The following is a 19,003-nucleotide window of genomic DNA, read 5'->3' on the forward strand; positions in this document are numbered from 1 at the left end:
ACAGAGGCAGGGCAGTGAGCGGAGTCTAGGACAGCCACACACAGGGGAAGAACAGATCTACAGGATGACCCAGACAAGTCAAAACCCGTAATACCCACCGCCGCCCAAGGAGCTGGCTGCTGGCACCCAGCTGAGACACAACTGGGATCCTTGTGTTTCATTTATTTACACTGTGTGTGTGTGCTGCGCGCCTCCCTGAGTGTGCATTAGTCTTTGTATCCACAGAAAGGTTAAAAGACAACTTCTGTGTTTCCCCTGCTGCCTGGACTGAACTCAGGTTTGACATCTCAAGCGCCTCTGCCCACTGAGCCATGGCCCCTGGGTCATCTTGGAGAGTGCTGTCAGCTCATCGTACAAATCTATCCAGTGCAGATGGACGGGCTCTAGCAGGCTTGGCCAGCTCTTGCTGCTGCTGCTGCTGCTGCTGCTGCTGCTGCTGCTGCTGCTGCTGTTCAAGGCTCTGCCGGACTTTATCCTGGGGAGAAGGTGGGGAGGAAGCACAGGGCAGAGTGAGCAGAGGCTGGCTGACAGAAGGCTGGAGGGTGCAGCCTGACAGCCCACGCTTACACACCCTGTGCTCCTGGTCCTTGACTTTCTTCTTCCTCTTCACCAGGCTCGCTGTGGAGCTTCTGCCCTTCTGCTTTGCTTTGGGTTGGAAGGCAGCCTTGGCATCAGGGTCATAGCCCTGACAAGGGACAGGAGGGAAGTCAACAGCAGTCCTAGTGAGCTGACAGCTCCTACCTACATTTTGAGCTGTACTTCAAAATGAGGTGGCGCACAGAGTTGAGGACTGGATGCTCAGGCGGGAGTGAGGAAGGCCGGGCAGTAAGGCAGGAGTGAGGAAGGCCGGGCAGTAAGGCAGCTCCATACCAGTCTCTCTATCCGCTCCTTCTTTTGCTGCTCCAGAGTGATCACATCTACCTTTGCCAGGGCTCGGGGGTCCAAACAGATGAGCTCTGCAGGTACCTGCAAGTATCACAGGACAGGAATAAGTAAGGAGCCACAAGGAGGTGACACCAGAAAGGGACGGAAGCCGGGAGGTTCAAGCCCCAGCAGAGCTCACCTTTTCTAGTAGAGCCTTCACCTCCCATTCCTGGCGCTGCTTCCGGCTCCTGTACGGGTTGTTCTCCAAACCATCAAAGTTGGGCTCAGCAGCCCCTGAGGGAGACGGGAGAGAGGAACGTGGAGCTGAGTATAGTCCTGCCACTCTGGACTGAGCAGGCCTATTGCCCCTCCCCAGCTGTCTCTAACCCATAACACTTATGGTCATGTCATGTTCTCTGGCCCACTCACCAGGGACCAGCATGCTGGTGATTCCTCCACTGTGCCCCACCCCCAACACATCTTCAAAGGGGCAGAACTGGAGTCCGTGCACGTGGCCTGATAATCGGTGGGTCAGGTAAGGCTGCTCCAGGGAGGGTGGGCTGGCCTTGCCCTGGCCTGTCCATATGTTGACCACATCACCCATTCCTGCAACTAACAGGCCCCGCTGGGAAAAGGCCAGATGCCCTGCTCCCTGGGGCAAGGTCCGGGCACTCAGGGGCTGGAATGTCCCTCGCAAGTCAAAGATCTTCAGCTGGTGGTCCAGACCAGAGGTGGCCATGTACCTGTGTGGGGAAATGGACCAATCAGTCTCCAGTGGGGACTGACTGGAGCCTGTGGCCAAGTCCCAAGTGTGTAATCTGGACGTGATGGAAAGAGTGACTCTCTCTACACTAAACACTGCACCCCACACACCTCACTGCTTCCATTTATTTGTTGCTTCTCATCTGTCTGTTCTGAGAGTCTCACTATGGCGTCCTAAACTCCAGAGCAACCTGACTCTTCTTCCAAAAACTGAGATTGAGGGGTACACCCATTGTTTTCAAGGCCAGGGAGATCTGGGTGAGGGAACATCAAGTCAGACCTGTTTCTTTGGGGGTTTGTTGTGGTTTGGCGGGAGCACTGACGTCAGGACCGCATGCCTACTGGACAGCTGCGCTAGCTACCCCTTTCTCCTGCCCACGGCTATCGAGTGCCTGCCCCCAAACCTACTGGCACCACACTGCCCCCAAGTCACAGATCTGCAGAACACATGTCCTCTGTCCCTAAGCACATGTTCTACCTTAGATAGGCAGCAGGGCTGGGCAAAAGGTCCAAGCACCTAGAGATTAGGGAGGCCTTCCCTGGCAAAAGAGCCCGCGCTGTGGTAGCACACCAGCCATGGGCAGACATGACAGCAGAAGTCTGTCCTCAGGGTTGCTGGGAAGAAGAGCAAAAGAACTACGCGGGTGTCCTGAGGTCTGCCCCACAGCTCATTAGCCCAGCATCTCTTTGCCAGTGAGGTGATGTGTGAAGACCATGTTTCCTAGAAGACACTCGTAGAAAGTAGCACACAGACAGCACAGAGCTACCCCATGCTGAACCAAATTCCCTACGGTAAGCTGCTTTCTTCAGAGGCTGAGAGGGAGTTAACGGTGATAACATGCGACTATGGGATCCAGCAGTTAAGTTCCAGTCCGTTAGCCCCGCTGCGTGCGGAAGCATCTCATGGGAAGCATTTCACAAGAAGCGTTTCAGTCTCCAGGAGCTAAGTCAATGCAATCCTAGTGCAGGCTTCCAGAAACCCTTGGGGAAGAGATGGCTTCACCTGTCACCTGAGGAGAACCAGGGCCAAGCAGGGATCCAGTTCACGACTACAGTACTGACCAGGCAATGAAGCCCTGGGCTGGACAGTTGGGGGCCCAGGCAGGGTGAGCTACATTCAGCCCTAGTGGCCACTAAAGGCACAAGGCTTCAGACAGGCTTTCCTGCTCGCCAGAGCCAAGCTGGCGTAGATGGGAGAAGGTAGAAACAAAGCACCTGTCCACAAGGACAATGATGGCAGCCAGAGTGATCTCAGCATTTTGAAAGCTTCTACAAGTTGGTAACTGGGCTTTTCCTTCTTCTACCTTCTTGTTTACTGATTTTTCTATGTTAAATTTCTATGTTAAATCCCTGATCATCCGTGTAAGACGGTACAAGTGGTTTGTGGGAAATTCCTCTGAGAACAGCATCATGCAGGTCAGGGGAGACAGCATAGGCTCCCAGAGGTACAAGGAAAGGCAGGCAGGACTTCAAGGGTAGTCACAAGCAGGATCAAAAGCGGTACTACCAGGGTGGGGAGGTGTCAGTGCACACCTTTAATCCCAGCACTTGGAGGCAGAGGCAGGTGAATCTTTATGAGTTCAAGGTCATCGTGATCTGCAGAGTGAGTTCTAGGAAAACTAGAGACAGTTGAGTGACCAACAACCACCAAATTTTGAACCTTGATCTTCCTGCTTCAGCCTCCCGGGTGCTGGGCTTAAAGGGTGTGTTGAGCTGTAGCGGAGAGCCACCTGTAGCAGTCTGTTTAAAACTCTACTTTATTTGGGGTGTTTAGGCCTCCTCCTCCCTTCCCTCCCAACCTTAAGTAGGAGAGACAGAAGGTTAGTGAGGCTGTTAGGGTAAAGGTTACCCAGCTGTTTAGGGTCAAGGGGTTCTTTTAGGGCTGTGTACCATCTCCGTCATCCACAGACACAGCCAGGGGTCTCCTTCACATTGCTGGGCCCTGAAGTCTCTCAGTCTGTTTGCTCCAAACCGCCACAGTTATAAGCCGTGCACCAACAGCACCAACAGCGATGCCACACAGAATACTGCACCTTCTTTCTCAGCTCTCAGTTTATAGCCTCGGAGTCCTAGACCACGGCCCTCTCCCGGCAGCACACAGCAGGCCATCACCAGCAAAAGCCTCGCTCCACATGAGACAATCAACAGGTGTGGACAAACTATGTCTCAACTAAAATCCCACACCTGGGATTAAAACAAAAGCCTATTTACATAACATACAAAGAAACCAAAACTTCCATTACAGAGCCCTGGCCCTTCTGGCTATTCTTCAGGCCTACCAGCCACATCGTCTCAGCTTGTTGCTGATATAAAAGCTCTCTGTGCAGGGTCAAGTTGACCAAAAGCTATGTTTGTGTTCAGCAGAACCTGTGGCCTTGCCACTCCCAGAAATTCCCCAAGCATAAGAGCAGCTGGCCCTAACTAGAAACTCCACTTGGGACCAATCAAATTAAAGGAGCTACAACTGCTTTGTCTTGTTAGCAAAAATAACTAAAGTCAGAGGTGGCTACCCTGTTCCACTGTCCCCCCAACTCCCCATGTGAGCTAATTGTGGTTTTTGCCTTTCTAAGCTAACTGAGAAACACACAATGTCACAGCCTGGTTCCCAAGTCCACTGTGTCCCTGAAAATGGTCAGTGTTGGGGTGCTGCCTTCAATAAATCATCCATATCCAACTGAGATGGTGTCTGAGTGGCTTGTGCGCCTTCCTCTGGACGCTAACAGGGTGCTGCTCAGGCTGCTTCTTGAAGAACTTGGGAACTGCGTGGCTCAAACTGTAAAAGGAAGGCACCGTGGCAGACTGTGCATCCCATAATCCAGACACTGAGGAGGCTGAGGCCGGAGGCTTGCTACATGTCCCGGGCCAGTTTGAATTACAAAGCGAGACCACTCCCCATCTGCACACACAAACTGCGTGGACATGGAGTTTGGAATGTCAGCTTGCTCAGCCTCTGTTTAGCTCTCATCAGACATTAAAGCTTTCAAGCAAGCCTAGTAAGGAGGATACACTGTGTCATTCTCAAAGAGGCCAGTTCAGATGTAGCAGGATGGGAGTCTGCTGTCCCTGAGGGAATATCAACATTCCCCATGCCTAGTCTGAGACGTATTTTCTTTAGTTCCTGCCATCCATCACTCACAGGGCATCTTTGCCAGGTTAGGCTCTGAGCTGAACTAGGGACATTAACGTGAATCCCTGAATCTACCTCATGTGGCTACAGAGAGTTGGGTTCAGGTTGGGCAAATATTTGAGAAAAGGAATGGGAAACAAGGCACTTTAGGAGGAAAGTGTCACACCAAGTGACAGACCCACCACAAAGTAACACACTACCAAGTGCGCCAATGGGAAGTGCTCCTGGAAGCCATGACATGCACCAAGCTAGCCCCACCATGCTCTGAGGACCAGGAAACTGGCACACAGAGGCTGCATCACACAGCCACACTTTACACAGCTGACCAGTGGCAAGATGAGGACACATGCAGCCATCTGTGCTCCTCAGAGGTGGCTGCCACCCACCTCTTTCTGCCCAGCCCTGCCCAACACCGTATCACCAAACCAGTGACTTACGTGCCTGTAGACTCCACTGCCACAGCCCGCACCCCACCGCGGTGGCACAGAATCTTTGCCAGTGGCTCCTTCACAGCTGGACTCCATAAGGACACAGTGCCTGGAAGTGAGGGAAGAACCCGGATCACTAATGCAAGCCTGGCCCAGGTCTCCTGTTGCTGTTTTCAGCCTTAGGTTACTAAATGGAGGAAAGATGGGACTCAAGATGAAGACGGAGAGGAGAACCTCCAAGGATGAGTGGCTGGGGTGTGGCTCGGGAGCACTGACTAATGCACTTGAAGAGGGCCAGAGAAGCCCAAGAGGAACAGGACAGCAGCCAGCACACACTTGTGGTATCCGCCATGTGGGAAGCTGAGACAGGACAGCTGCTGGAGCCGCAAGTCTGACATGGGTACCAGACCCTGTCTCAAAAAGAAAAAAAGGAAAAGCCAGAACTGACCGTTGCTGTGTCCAAGATGGATAACAGCATTGTAGGGGTTCTGAGCCATGACACCGAGGCGTCCAGCCCGCACGTTCAGAGCTGTCACAATCTTCCCCACTGACACATCCAGGTAGGTCAGAAACCCTGTCTCTGACTGAGAGAAAACAACATGTCCAGCTGTCCAGGACAAAAGTCCTCCCGAGCACTACCACGGGGCCCTCTGCAACTCACGGCAGTGGCCAGGAGAAAATGGAAGGGGAGAAACTCAAGCCGAGTGACGCGGTCACAGCGGCGGATGCAGTGGAGCTCAATGCCCTGGTTGTCGTAGATGTAAAGCCAACGGTTCTGAGCGACGGCAAGCAGAGCCTCGGAATGGAGAAAGCTGCACAAAAAGGACACGAGTTTCACAGGAGACAGGCCCACAGGGCATCATCCCATTGAGAGTGGGCAGGCCCACCCCATCGACCCAAACAGGAAACACTGACTGGATGTCCCGCACTGCCTCCATGACGTTGATCTCACACATGAGCTTCTTTGTCACCCAGTCGAGGGCAGCCACGTGACCCCGACGGCCTCCTAAAGCCAGGTGTCTGTCAGAAGTGAAGCAAAGGCCGAGCGTTAATGCAGGGAGCACGCTGACCCTAACTGGAATGATTCAGGAGCCCCATCTCAGGCCCTCGACAGACGAGAGGGCCTTGCTGTGGCCAGCAGCAGCCAGATCCACCCTGGATAGCTGAGGAGGGCACAGCTCCAGGAGCTGAGGAAACACAGCCAAACTTAGTTCAGAGTCACCAAACGGGCTAGACAGACGGCTCCGTCAGAACCGTGCTTGTGTAAGGACTTAATGGCCTGAGCCTGGGTCCCTGGCACACATGGAACCCCAGGGCCAGGGAGGCTGAGGCAGGCGGGTCTTGCTGGACACCAGTTCAGGGAGGAGCCTGCTCAGAAATACGGACGGGAGAGAAGGCTCCCCTGTGAAGAGCACTTGCCGCTCTTCTGGGAAGCCTGGGTTCGGCTCCCAGCACCCACGTGTCTGCTCACAACCATTGGGAACTCCAATGTCTGGGGATCCAGCACCCTCTTCTGGCTTCCCTGGGCACCAGGCTCACGTGATGCTCCGGCATACATGCAGGCAAAACACTTGTGCACATAAAATACTAAACAAAAACTTAGAAATGTTAAAAGGTAAAAGTGTAGGTTCAGCACAGAGGCTCAGTGGCTAAAAGTACTTGCTTATAAGCCTGGTGACCTGAGTTTGAACTCCAGAACCCACATAACAGCAGACAGAGAAAATGACTCCACTCAGTTGATCCTTGAGTGAACCCCCACACACAGTGTCATGGGCATGCGCCAACACGCTAAGCAGGATGCCACACTGACCTCTGGTAATCATGTGCACACACACCCAGGTACAGAGATGTCAACACACGAAGGAACACACACACACACAACACACACACACTAAAGTCACTGGAAGTGGAGGGGCTGACAGGAGGTGTAGCTCAGTAGTCACGCGTGTACTTTGTGGGCACACACAAGGTCATGGGTTCCTTCTCTAGCTTCCTACAGCTCCTGCTGTGATGATCCCTCTACCACAACAGACTACCTCCCAGGAACTATGGACCAAAATTAACCCTTCTTCCTCAGAAAGGGGGTGGGGAACTATGGAAGTGGGGCAATGCAGAGAGACAGAGCTAGCAGTGCACACACATAGCAACCTGTGTCCTACGCATGCCTATGACCCCTGCCTAGAGGGAAAGGGAGACAGGATCATCACAGAGGGTTTGCTGGCTTCCAGGTTAAAAAAGCACAAGCCCAGTTCTCACCCGGCCTCCAGCTGTGCACACAAACAAGTAAATACATAAGAAGCCCTTTGTTTTCTTGAGACAGGGTTTCTCTGTGTAGCCCTGGCTGTCCTGGACTCAATTTGTAGACCAGGCTGGCCTGGAATTCACAGAGATCCACCTGACTCTGCCTCCCAAATACTGAGATCACAGGCGTGTGCTAAGACAAGTCCTTTTTTAAGAGAATAGAGCCACTGGAACGCAGCCTTACCTCCCTGTTCGAGAGTAGTTCAGTCTGTAGGGTCCAAACTGCCTCAGATTCAGGTCAAAGTGCTGAGAAAGGATGGAAGATGATCATGAAAGAATGAACTCGCCCAAGTGGTCTCCCGGGCCCCTCTTCCTCCTCAGGCTCACCTTGGCAGCACTTGCAATGTCCACGGCCTCCACAATGTCTGTCTGCAGTATTTTTGCTGTGTCTTCCCCATCTTCTCCTTCCAGAAACCTGAAAGGCAGTCAGGACGGAGTAAAATTTTTACTCCAGCACGGAGTAAAAATGCAAAAACAACGTCCCAGAAAGATGGCAGGGAAAGCCCAGGTCGGGGTCCGCTCACCCAGGGTCCTCAGCAAGCAGCAGCTCAGCGCGGGCAGCTCTCACGCTCGCCTCTTCCTCCTGCGCTTCAGCCTTCTCAAGTTTGCTTCGGGTTTTAGGCTTCGGATGTGGGAGCTATGACATCGCCGGCAGGGTTGGCAGAGCCGGAGTGCCTTGGCGGGGTCCGAGGGGGGCCACCACCCACCATCTCACCCGCGCACTCTGCCTTCTGCAGTCCCTCCCACAGCCCCGCTGGCCCTCACCTTTCTGGACTTGTCAATGCGACAGAACTTCCGGGCCACCTCCACGGGGGCGGGGGCGGATCCTGGGAACGGGTCCTGGGCCTGGAGCGGCGCAGGGAGGCAAGAGGCAGACTCCGATCGTCGGGGTTCCCGGCACTCTCCACTGCGCGGGGCGCCCTGCCCTGGCCCCCCGTCAGCCCCGGCTCAACCCGGGCTCACCCCCGACAGGGTCCTCCGCGGCTTCTTCCGGTCGGAGGCGGTCCTGGCGGTCTGGGGCTTCTTGGAGAACCGAGCCGCCCTGGCGAGGTGCACGCTCCTGGACCTCTGGGGTCGCGGCTCCCGAGTCCTCGCCTTCTTCCCAGGCGGCCCCGGGGAGGCACCGGCAGCGGGCGGGGCGCTCTCCTCCTCCCAGTAGCGCCGCGGCTTCTAGGGACACAGGAGAAGGCCTCGCACTCGCAGTCCCAGCCCGAGCCCAGCGGCCGCCGCCTCCCACCAGAGCCGCTACCTTCCTCTTGGCCTGAGCATTGTTTTTCCCGGGCGGGACGCCCCTAACCGGCTTTGGGGCTGTCTCCATCTCGATGACCAAGACCACAATCCACGTGTGGAACTCCCTTCCGGCGGTCCCACGGCCCTCTAGGAAACTTCCGGTCGTCCCGCGGCCTTCGTCCAATCAGCGCTGTACGGGGCTCTGACGCCTCTGGTGCCATCTTGAGTGAGGGCACGGTTCTCTGAGCCGGGTAGGCTCGCCCAAGGGGCAGCTTCGGACCAAGTGATGACTATAAGGAAAGTCTGGGACCCAGATCTCGGTAACGATGAGTTTTATTTTTCCAGAATCTCACACACAGGTCAGAACTACACGTCCCGGCGTGTGTCGACGCAGCTTCCGGCGCCGTCTTTTTCCCAGCATGCCTTGTTTGCTTCCGGGTTCGTTGACACACAGGGTAGAACGTGAAGAGGTTTGGCTTGGAGGACTTGGGAGGGTGGTCTTCTTTTCGCTCTCCGTGTCCTAGGCAGAGGCTATTCCGGACGAGGAAAGCCTGGACGAGCTGCGGGTAGAAAGTGCTGTCCCTCTGCAGGGCCAGAAAGGGGAGCTCAGGCGCCTTCCAGCGCGACACCCAGCGACCCCCGCCCAGGAGGCTTTCACCTCCACCATGGCTGAGCTGATCCAAAAGAAGCTGCAGGGAGAAGTGGAGAAATACCAACAGCTGCAGAAGGGTAAGAGAGCGGAGTTGCTGTGGCCCTGCCCCCTCCACTGGCAACTCAAGCACACCGTGGTGAGGCGTCGCGTCCCCTCGGGGGCCCCGTGTGCAGCTAGCTGCCCCTTGCCTTACTATCCTCGCTTTCTTCCCCACAGCCAGTCTCGGGATTGAGCGGTTCTTGGCCCGCTTGATGTTTTTAATCGTGTGTTTCCTCTCACCACTCCAGACTTGAGTAAATCCATGTCAGGGAGGCAGAAGCTTGAGGCACAGCTAACGGAAAATAATATCGTGAAGGAGGTGAGGATGGGACGCTGGGGGCAAAGAGGGATTTTAGTGGGCACAGCTATCTCACACACCACCCCATCCCCTCTTCAGGAACTGGCCTTGCTGGATGGATCCAACGTGGTGTTTAAGCTTCTGGGACCGGTGCTTGTCAGGCAGGAGCTGGGAGAGGCTCGGGCCACGGTGGGGAAGAGGCTAGACTATATCACAGCGGAAATGTAAGTGCTGCAGCTGCCGTCTGCAGGGCACAAGTGTTGAGCCCGTGCTGGATAGTTCTCCAAAGCAAGCCCCCTGCTCATCCATTTCCCAAGCCCTCTTTTCATTGCCTCTTCCCTGGGTCAAGGTCTCAGCGCGAAGTTCTGGCTGGCCTGGAACTCGCTCTGTAGACCAGGCTGGCTTCAGTCATAGATGTGCCTGCCTCTGCTTCCCAAGGGATGGGATCACAGCCGAGTGCCACCACTTCCAGCCATTCTTCTTGGATTACATTTGATGGGGGCACATGTGCCATAGCACACACGTTAAAGTCAGAGGACAGCCTGTGGGACTCTGAAATCAGCTGTCGGGCTTGCAGGACAGCAGCCTTACCCACTGATCCCTCTCACCAGCCCTTTCCTGCCCTTAGGGCCCTCCCCGAAGTTCTTTCCCACACACCTCAAATTTTCCACCAGTCTCCCTCTGTCCCGAACCAGTGAACCCCCACTGATTTCTCCTTTCCGCTTGTCTCCCCTTTCCCTCCTCAGCAAGCGCTATGAATCGCAGCTTCGGGACCTTGAGCGGCAGTCAGAGCAACAGAGGGAAACCCTTGCTCAGCTGCAGCAGGAGTTCCAGCGGGCCCAGGCAGCAAAGGCAGGGGCTCCTGGGAAGGCCTGACCCCATGGGAGGGGGAGGGGAGGGAGGGATGAGGCTAACCCTGAGCCAATAAAATGTATACAAAACCAACCCTACTTCCTAGTCAGTGTTTCCTCACATTGTTTCCATTTCCCTTTCCTGGCCCTTCCTAGTACTTGACACCTCTGAAATCCTTGTAACTGGAATCTCTCTGGGGCAGTATTCTGGTGTTTTGTTTTGTTTTCCTGTTGCTGAGAACTGGACTCAGTGTGTTGCCTATATGCCTGCACTTTTGAAACAAGTCTGAGCTGCCTCAAGCTGTTTCTTGCCTGCACATACAACCCTTTAGCTTCCGTCATGCTGGTCGGCATTACCCTGGGACAGAGTAGGCGATGCAGCGTGTTGCTGTGGAATTCCGCTCTCCAAGCTGAGCCCAGGGTGTGACGTCACTCTCCATGAGTGTTGTCCCTAGACCCTCAGCTCGTTTTCACCTCTGTCTTCTTAGGATGGGTTTGAATGTAACTTTTAACTGAGTTTTAACTGAAATTCCTTCCAAAACACCCACAAACTTGTTCCTTCTTTGTCTTAAGTTATTTCTTTTGAGTCTGCCTTGAGATAAGCCTACAGTAATCACTGTAATTCAGGGGCCCCTGATTCTCAGGGTCTTTGACAAGAGAAACAAGTCTATAAAGGCGTCAGGAGTGAAGGGGTCACTGGGTTACCTTTGACCCGTATCCTGCTCTCAGATGCAAGGGGCGCACAGGGCCTGGCGTGTCCCACCAAGCAGGTCACCTCTGAGCTATACCAGGCATCTCGTGGTGGAGAATCACTGCCCTCATTCTGTGCCTCCTGCTTTCAACACTCCCCAGTCCCAGCATCCAGTCCTGTGCACTGAAGGAGGCAGCACAACTCAGGTAGTGTTTTGGTTTATTATCTTAGTGTTGTCACAGTGACAAGAACCCCCAGATCTGGACAAGGGGCTCCGGACAGAACGTCTTGTCACTGCCCTCTGCCTGGGCTCCAAGCCTCTAGGCCTTTCCTTGGCCCGTCACAGGCTAGCATGTGGCCGGAGCTAGCACTCTTCCCAGCACAAACTTGTGCCACGTTCCCAGAGGCGGAAGCGAGATGCAGGTATCCAACTTGGGTATGATCACCAGTCCCACGGGGCTGGCTTTCGCAGTGGTTCGGTAAACAAGTGACTTCACTGGCCCAGGGTGGCCGGCCTGCTCAGGGCTTCCGGTCTGATGTGACCGCAGTGATGGCTGCTCACACCTGGTATAAGTGCTATGACGTCTGTAAACTGATGGGGCTTCATCCTCAGAACAGTGCCCGAGCAATCTTCCTCCCTGTGGCCTTGATCCTGGGAAAGGAGCCCCCTCCTCCCTCACTTGGGGGAGTTCCTGAGGCAGAGGGGCCGCTGTGGGAGCCTGGTGTGGCAGCAGAGGGCCTTCTGCGCTGCCGCAGGAGGAAATCGTGAGATGCGCCGTCCATGGCATAGAAGACATTAGCTGAGTGTGGGATGGTGAGCTCTGTGGGTTCAGGGGTGGGTGTCAAGCGTTCGTTCCTCCCACAAGCGCCAGGCATAAGGGCACTCCCTCCGGGCTGCTTACCTCGCTCCCCAGGGAGCAGCTGGACCAGCTCAAACTCTGAAGCCACAGCAGAATCACGATTGTTCTTCTTAAGGACACGGCTAATGACACTTGGAGCCTTGTCCTGGCTTGTCACCTTACAGAAAGAGACCAAAAGAACAATGAATAAGCCAGACAGTGCTAACATATGCCTTTTATCCCAGCACTTAGGAGGCAGAGGCAGGCAGATCTCTGTGAGTTTGAGGCCAGCCTGGTCTACAGAGTAAGTTCCAGGACAGCCAGAGCTACAAAGAAAAACCTTGTCTCAAGGGGGGGTGAAAAAAAAAATGATGGCCTGTTTCCCATCCTTCTGACCCAGCCAGAAAGGTCACCTGTGTCCAATGCTTTAAAATAAACAAGAAACCCAACATAGCAGCTGCAGTGCCCCATAAGGCAGCCCACATGGTGCCCAGTGCAACCAGGCTGCTTCCCTGAGGGAAAACTGTTGGCTCTGAAAGTGTAATACAGCTCCCGGCAACTCAGGGTGCGGCCTGCAAATGCAGTTACCATTGCCGCAAACACCTGCTCTGAGCCTGCAGAAGCTGCAAGTGAGTCAGTCCTCTGACTGCACAAACCCAAGACGACACTGCTGTCTACTAAGGTAAGGTCCTTCCCGCCCTGCCCTGCCCTGCCCCAGGCTCCCTCACCAAGATGCTCTTGTAGACGCTGCCATCTTCCCCCAGCTCCATCTGGACGCGGATAATTCGGCAATCAGAGGACCCTGGCCCAGGTGACCCTCCCCCATAGCCAGGACTCTTAGAGGGCCCCTCTCCTGTGGCCCCACTCAGTGGAGAGCCACAGGAGGCTGAGCGGCGGTGACCTCGAGAAGGCCTGGGGGAGGAGGCTGGAGGAGAGAGGTGGCCAGGGTCAGCAGGACTGCGCAGAGAGGAGCTGCTTTCCAGGGCAGAGTCCAGAGATGAGACGGATGGCCACTTCATGTGCTAGGGGCAAACGGGAGGTCATGAAGGGAGGGAGCGAAAGGGAGAAGTCGCCGTGTGCTCAGAGGCCTGAGCAGACTCACCTGGGCAAGCCGAGTCAGCAGAGGAGCAGGAGCTGCAGGCACCTCATCTCCCCCAGCACTGGGCCGGTCCCAGGACACAAGAGGCGTGGGGCCTCCGACAGAGCCCAGAACTCTGTAGAGGCAGGGGATTAGACAGCGACAGGGACAGTGGCAAGTCCCCATGAGACCAGCTCCCAGCCAGCCAATAGTGCCCTCACTCTGTCCACTGCGAGATGACCAGTGTTGGCCGAAGCATCCTTGGAGCAGGGGAGTCACTGGTGCCAGGCGGCTCCACTTCACAGGACACTCGGTGACTGGACAGGATGGCCATGGGCAGAAGTCAGGACCTGCCACAAACACACACCCACCCCCAAGCCAGAATCCTAGAACCCAACCACCCAGCCGGTCACCTCTGAGCTTCGGTTAATGGTTGGAGGCCCCGGAGCCATTGTTGGATATCGGGGTCGGGTCGGAGGTCATAGCCACGGCATTCGTTCTGGAGGCGCAGCAGCTCCGAAAGGACAGCAAACTCCTAGGAAGGAGCCCTCAAGCTGCAGGAGCCAAACCCCAGAGCCCTGGCTTTGCCTCCCTCTTCCCCTTCCTGCAGCACAGACAGGGAAAGCCAACATCCAGCCCCATAGTCCTCTCACCTTCCTCCGCTTGTCAAAATTGATGTAGCCGTTCTGCAGGGCGGTGGGAACAGGAGAAAAGTGCTGTGCTTGGGTACCAGTAAGAACACCCCTCCCCCAAACAGCACAAGCCACTCAGAGCCTGGCACTCCTCTCTCCTCTCCCTCCACTCTTATCTCAGACCCAAACTCTTGCTCTTCATTTGATCCTTGTTTATTTTCGAGACGGGGTCTCACTGTGTAGCCTGGGCTGGCCTAGAACTCACTATGTAGATCAGGCTAGCTTTCAAGTCATACAGCTACACCTGCCTCTACATCCTAAGTATAATACAGTGTACCTGTGCGCTAGGGTTAAAGGCATGTGCCACTATGCTGGGCAAAATAAATCTTAAGAAACAAATAGACCTGGAGGCAGAGACAGGCGGATCGGATCTCTGAGTTTGAGGCCAGCCTGGTCTACAAAGTGAGTCTAGGATAGCCACGGCTACTATACAGAGAAACCCTGTCTCAAAAATCCAAAACAAAAAACACAAATAGAGAAGCAATGTAGAGCAGGCTGGCCTCTAAGTCAGAGAGAGCAGCTGCTCCTGCATCCTGAGTGCAAGCTGGGGTTCCGGGGATACCCAGCAACACCTGGCACTTTAAACTGTTGCCAAAGGCAGAGAGCACTGAGCTTCAAGATGAGGAAATGGGGCTCACAGTGGAGCAAGGGACTTTCGGGAAACCCCAGCGTTCTGTTTTGTTGGCAGCGCTGGGGATGGAACCCAGGATTTTGAACATGGTAGGGAGAACCTCACACCACCAGCCGCTACTCAGTATTTGCATATTTAGTAAACTGTATCTGCCCATGTTTCAAGAATGCTCTAAGCACTTGACATATACCTCTGATACACATATACAGGCTCATGTACACACATGCGGTTGGACATACACTAAAGTACAGAGATTCAGCTACTTGCCTTGGTAGCAGGCCCTGGCTCCAGAGACTGCACCCCACTTCCTCTGCCTGCAGCCTTTCTGTGGAGGCCGTCTGCCTGACCCTGAGGGGCTCTTGTCAAGCCATCCAGGGCAGACCACACACACACACACACACACACACCTACCTCCAACTCATCCTTGGAGGCTGCATCCAGCATCACAAGGTCCTTGAGGAAGGTTCCGAGGTATGGAACCACACCCTACAGGCAGAGATGGGGATGTGAACCCTTTTTCCCCTCCCCTTCCTACAAAGCTGTGGTGAGCCGCCCCTTCCTGGCTCCATTGGGCACTCACCCCACCCCTGGAGCCAGACCTTGGGGACTTCTTGGAGTGTGGTTCCACAGCGGACTGCAGTTTGGCTTCCTAGTGGTGACAAAACAAGGTGATGGGGGTAGGGGAGCAGATGCACAGCTGGGGAAAGCCAGACTGGCCTCACCTGCATGAGGAGCTCTCTGCTCTGGGAATAATTATCCTCCTCTGAGAAAATCTGGCACAGGCTGGAAAAGACCCTGAGGCTGTCCCTGGGGAGGAAAGACGCACCCTGAGCCCAGGCCTGGGGCAGCTTCTGCACCCTGGGCCTCGGGCACTTCCGTCCTCCCACCTGGTGATTTCCCCCCAGGCTGCCCGAAGCCTGTGGATAGGGCTGGACTGCAAAGCCGACACCACAGCGTAGACTGAGGAGAAGTTCCGAAGCAGACGGCACTCCTGTGAGGGCCCAAAAACACAGGACGGAGGCTGTGGGGGCCCGCTCCATGTCACAGTCCCCAGCCAGCAGTGCTGTTGCCTCTTACCTCTGCCACACGGATCCACTTCTCTAGGAGCCGGGCCCTCTGTGGGGGTCGGAGTGGCCTCACAGTCACCTCCCCTGGCCCCTCTCCAATCGAGGTGGCCCCCAGGACAGAGCTAACTACTGCCCCCGCCACCTTGTTGAACTGTGTGACAGTAGCTCGGACAGATGGGCAGAGGTGAGAATGTCCTGGCCGGTCTCTGTGACCCCATAGGCCTCCCAAACATTGAGAGGGGATCAGATTGAGAAACAGCTCCTGCAGGGCAGAGGTCACAGGTTAAAATTTATAGTCAAGCCAGGCAAGTCTCCAGTATCAGGGATCTGAGGCTCGCAAGTGGCCAGGGACCAAAGGGCAACAGCCAGGGGGTAAAGAGAAGAGAAGGGTCAGAGCAGCAGATGGGAGAGGAACTGGACCAGGAGAGTTGGAAGCAAGAAAATGATCTATAGGCAAGGAAAGGTTAGTATGGGGTCAGGGAGTGTGGGGTCAAAGGTCAAGGTCTCACCGCATCTAGCAGGGTCAGCTGTTCGGCCAAGTGGTCAGCGAGGAACACCAGGACATCCGTGGGGTCAGCAGGGGAATTGCCAAGAAGGGCCAGGGGCTTAGGAAGGTCGGGGGCCCGGGGGTCCACCCGGGCCCGGAGATTTCGGATGAGGTCAGCACTGCCCCCCACAACACCCTCCCGTGCTGCATACCCTGTCCGAAGCAAGAAGCTCTCAAGCCGGTCAAGTTGACCCTTGACCTCAGAGCCAAAATCCTCAGGGTGAGAGGCCAGCCAGGTTGAAAGAACAGAGATGGCTACCCTGGGAGACGGGGAACCAGCCAAGGGTCAGAGGCCCAGCCTCAGCTCCCTCTAAGGGCGCTGAGGTTGAGACGGGGGCCACTCACCCTGTGGTCCTCTCTAGCTCGCCAGGAGGATTCGATTCGAGGGCTTCCAGCCTGGGGATGAGGACAGGGTCTACCTCTGCAGCTTGGCCAACCCCCCTGGTGTTCTGAGTGCTCCAAGGAAGTCCAGGAGCCTGCTCAACCCTTGGTCCCTGACCTGTCAGCCACAAGCCCCAGCAGGACAGGAGTGGAGGTGAAGGCCCGGTGGGTGGCCAGCAAGGCTGGAGCGAAGGTCACGTCAGCCCCTGACGTCCTGGCATCCAACAGGTGTCTGACCAGGGCCTCCAGAGTGCCAGCGCGAAGCCGTCGGGAGGACCGAGGGGGAGGCAAGGGAGCCTGGAGAACACGGAGCGTGTCTCACTGAGGGTCTCCTCCATCCCAGGGCTAGATCCAAGAGAACCCAGATCTAGCCATGGTTCAGAAAGGGCAAAGTCCACGGCTCAAGTCACACGACCGAGACCTCCAACCCTGAGCTCTGGCCACTAAATAAATAAATAATAAATAAAATCAAAGAAAGAACTGAGAGGTGAGAAGTCAAATTCCAGACTCATGACCTCACCAAGGGATGAAGAGGCCGATACTGGCGGCTTGTGACAGTAAAGGTGGCACCATCCTCCTCCTCATCCCAGACAGACACAGAAGCCTGGAGAAACAAGAAGAGGAAGTGAGTTCCACAGCACCTCCAGTCCCCAGCCACTGTGCCCAGGCCCTGCTCCTCCCTCTGTACCCCTCACCTGTGATGGCGGGGGATAATACCAGCGAGTGCGAGGGGCAGAGGGTGCTGGTGACCCCAGGTCTACCCACCCTGGGGCTCAGACGACCCCCCAGCCACCTCGGAACTCGGTGGAACGGAAGAGGTAGCAGTGGGGGTTTCAACTGAATGCAGGAACCCTTCTTCTGGACACCCCCAAATCCCCTTGCCCCCACAGCTGAGCCCAACACAGCAGAAAAGCAGGGTGCGAAGTCAGGAGCAGAAGCCAGAAGAAGCACAAAGCCAAAGGCAGAGAGACCTGAGGCAGAGAAGCTGAAACTTCAGGCCGTCACATGCCCCGCCCTCCCTGACAGAACCAGAGGAGCCCAAATTTAGTCCTTCCGTATAAAGTCCCTTTCCCCAGGTCTCCCGAATGCAGCTTCCACTTAATCTCAGCACCGGGGATCCCCTGAAGGTGGCGGCCCCAATCCCAGTCACAAGAAGGGGAAGTAGGGATGATGGGGGTGGGGGGACACGGTAGACTCAGAGTCATGTGGCCCTAGCCCCTCCCCCGACCGATCCCGAAAAACCAGCCTTGCCAGTCACCCTAACTTTACCAAAGTCGGGGCCCAGGAGTCTGGGGGCTCTCTAACTTCCGGACCCTGCTGAAGCCCTAAATCCTGCTGCAGGCACAACTATTAGTCTCGAAGGACGAAGGTGACCACTCTCTACCTATTCTTAGATCATCTCTCCAGGTGCCAGAACCTCTTGGCTAGCTGCCCTCTATTCAGCACCAGGGGGTGGGGGAAGGGGCGGCGAAATCTGAGGGTTCCCTCCCCAATCCTAGAGGCTGAGGAGCTCGTTACTGTGGAAACAAACCCCTCCCCGCCAAACAAAAACGAGGAGGGAGACAGGGACCAAGACACAACTGCCCAGTGGCAGCTGTCTGAGGCAGGTATGGGCAAAGAAGACCTGAGCCCCGCGGGCACAGGCAGCCAGCCGGCTGGCCAGACATTCCAGGCAGGAACTCGGCAGGTTCCTGTGGGCGGATCCGAGTCAGATGGACAGGGAGAACTACAGAGACACCAGGACCCCACAGTCAGGGGACAGACACCCACAGAGAGTGTGGCAGGGTGTGAGTGAGGCAGGGAGGAAGAGACCGAGGGACCCAGAGACACCAAAAGGAGGAGAGTCTCAGAAATATTTAATGCCCTGCATCCCAGCATCCGTGTCTCACCTCTTCTTCTTCCTCATCCTCTTCCTCCTGCCCCCCGCCCACGGCCCGGCCACCTGGGTCCCCACCCTCTTCGGGGTCTCGGCTCCGGAAGCTGCTCAGCACGACTCCCCCGGGGGGGCTCGTGTCCAGAAGCAGCCGCAGGGGCCGCGGGAGCATGGCCGAGTGAAGGAGTCAGCGGGGTCGGGCCATGGGGGCTCCTGGGAAGAGACGGGTGGGGTGGGGGTGATGTCAGGCGGGCGTGGGGAGACGGGCAAGGAAGGGACCTGGGACGGGAAGGCTTGGGAGGTGAGGGGTGCACAGGAGTGGGAAACCCGGGCCCTCAGTGCGTGCTAGGGGTTAGGTCATAACTGGTGCGGAATGGGCAGGGTCACCGGTGCTCTGGCTCTGACCTGCTCGGGAAGGGTGAGGGGCTGCGCGCGGGTCCCGGGCCTCTGTTCTTGTCGGTCTCTGGCCCTCAACAGAGTCCCCTCCCCGGCTTTTCCGCGACCCCCCCACCCCGCACCCTGCCGGGCTCCCGGGCCCTCCCGCCCTTTCCGCTTCCCCCCTCCCCGCGTCCGCCCGACAGCAGGAGCCAAAAAGGGAAGGAAGTGAGGACAGGAGCCAGGGCCGCCGACTAGGAGAGTGCTGGACGCCAGG

General features: G+C 56.1%; 4 protein-coding genes and 1 long non-coding RNA gene across 6 annotated transcripts in view; 2 read left to right on the forward strand and 3 right to left on the reverse strand.

The window, feature by feature from the left end:
• Window positions 1–2,478, reverse strand: part of Rxrb (retinoid X receptor beta) — a 150,255-nt gene extending 147,777 nt beyond the window's left edge. Inside the window, exon 1 of the mRNA XM_060369099.1 lies at window positions 2,475–2,478. The gene's annotated coding sequence lies outside the window, so the exon portion shown is untranslated. The remainder of the gene's footprint in view (window positions 1–2,474) is intronic.
• Window positions 143–8,868, reverse strand: Wdr46 (WD repeat domain 46). The gene is made up of 15 exons (XM_021629795.2): window positions 8,732–8,868; window positions 8,446–8,652; window positions 8,248–8,328; window positions 8,007–8,119; window positions 7,810–7,897; window positions 7,667–7,728; window positions 6,097–6,201; window positions 5,843–5,993; window positions 5,630–5,765; window positions 5,191–5,290; window positions 1,294–1,607; window positions 1,064–1,158; window positions 871–966; window positions 572–685; window positions 143–475 (listed from the first exon to the last, which is right to left on the reverse strand). Exons 1-15 carry the CDS (start codon window positions 8,798–8,800, stop codon window positions 347–349), a joined length of 1,860 nt encoding a protein of 619 aa, XP_021485470.1. The 5' UTR covers window positions 8,801–8,868; the 3' UTR covers window positions 143–346.
• Pfdn6 (prefoldin subunit 6) lies at window positions 8,865–10,654 on the forward strand. 2 transcript variants are annotated; one of them, XM_021629816.2, is made up of 5 exons: window positions 8,865–9,032; window positions 9,303–9,441; window positions 9,652–9,722; window positions 9,801–9,925; window positions 10,448–10,654. In XM_021629816.2, the coding sequence occupies exons 2-5, from the start codon at window positions 9,378–9,380 to the stop codon at window positions 10,575–10,577; spliced, it is 390 nt and encodes a 129-aa protein (XP_021485491.1). In that variant the 5' UTR covers window positions 8,865–9,032; window positions 9,303–9,377; the 3' UTR covers window positions 10,578–10,654. The 2 variants fall into 2 exon arrangements, with proteins under 2 accessions (XP_021485491.1, XP_021485485.1); XM_021629810.2 differs by lacking the exon at window positions 8,865–9,032 and adding an exon at window positions 9,108–9,182.
• Window positions 10,655–11,445: 791 nt separating this feature from the next.
• Rgl2 (ral guanine nucleotide dissociation stimulator like 2) lies at window positions 11,446–18,893 on the reverse strand. The gene is made up of 18 exons (XM_021629822.2): window positions 18,757–18,893; window positions 18,368–18,564; window positions 16,999–17,082; window positions 16,597–16,775; window positions 16,443–16,493; window positions 16,060–16,357; window positions 15,561–15,812; window positions 15,371–15,474; window positions 15,206–15,290; window positions 15,064–15,132; window positions 14,895–14,969; window positions 13,814–13,846; window positions 13,574–13,695; window positions 13,382–13,477; window positions 13,185–13,296; window positions 12,811–13,104; window positions 12,146–12,260; window positions 11,446–12,064 (listed from the first exon to the last, which is right to left on the reverse strand). Exons 2-18 carry the CDS (start codon window positions 18,521–18,523, stop codon window positions 11,853–11,855), a joined length of 2,337 nt encoding a protein of 778 aa, XP_021485497.1. The 5' UTR covers window positions 18,524–18,564; window positions 18,757–18,893; the 3' UTR covers window positions 11,446–11,852.
• LOC132648300 (uncharacterized) lies at window positions 15,876–17,557 on the forward strand. The gene is made up of 2 exons (XR_009586666.1): window positions 15,876–16,013; window positions 16,460–17,557. It is a non-coding gene; the product is annotated as an uncharacterized LOC132648300 (long non-coding RNA).
• Window positions 18,894–19,003: the final 110 nt, after the last annotated feature.

This window comes from Meriones unguiculatus, chromosome 16 (assembly GCF_030254825.1).
Source record: "Meriones unguiculatus strain TT.TT164.6M chromosome 16, Bangor_MerUng_6.1, whole genome shotgun sequence".
NCBI classification, from domain to species: domain Eukaryota; kingdom Metazoa; phylum Chordata; class Mammalia; order Rodentia; family Muridae; genus Meriones; species Meriones unguiculatus.

Bases quoted from the DNA above. Each gene is read 5' to 3' on its own strand.
- Pfdn6 (XM_021629810.2), top strand. From the start codon at position 9,132: ATGCCTTGTTTGCTTCCGGGTTCGTTGACACACAGGGTAGAACGTGAA. The intron at 9,723-9,800 runs GTGAGGATGGGA...TCCCCTCTTCAG, and splicing joins AAAATAATATCGTGAAGGAG to GAACTGGCCTTGCTGGATGG. The intron at 9,926-10,447 runs GTAAGTGCTGCA...TTCCCTCCTCAG, and splicing joins GACTATATCACAGCGGAAAT to CAAGCGCTATGAATCGCAGC.
- Wdr46 (XM_021629795.2), bottom strand. From the start codon at position 8,800: ATGGAGACAGCCCCAAAGCCGGTTAGGGGCGTCCCGCCCGGGAAAAAC. The intron at 8,120-8,247 runs GTGAGGGCCAGC...GCGATGTCATAG, and splicing joins GCATTGACAAGTCCAGAAAG to CTCCCACATCCGAAGCCTAA. The intron at 5,766-5,842 runs GTGAGTTGCAGA...GTTTTCTCTCAG, and splicing joins ATTTTCTCCTGGCCACTGCC to TCAGAGACAGGGTTTCTGAC.
- Rgl2 (XM_021629822.2), bottom strand. From the start codon at position 18,523: ATGCTCCCGCGGCCCCTGCGGCTGCTTCTGGACACGAGCCCCCCCGGG. The intron at 16,776-16,998 runs GTGAGGTCATGA...CGTGTTCTCCAG, and splicing joins ATCGGCCTCTTCATCCCTTG to GCTCCCTTGCCTCCCCCTCG. The intron at 15,813-16,059 runs GTGAGACCTTGA...TCTGCCCTGCAG, and splicing joins AGCTGACCCTGCTAGATGCG to GAGCTGTTTCTCAATCTGAT.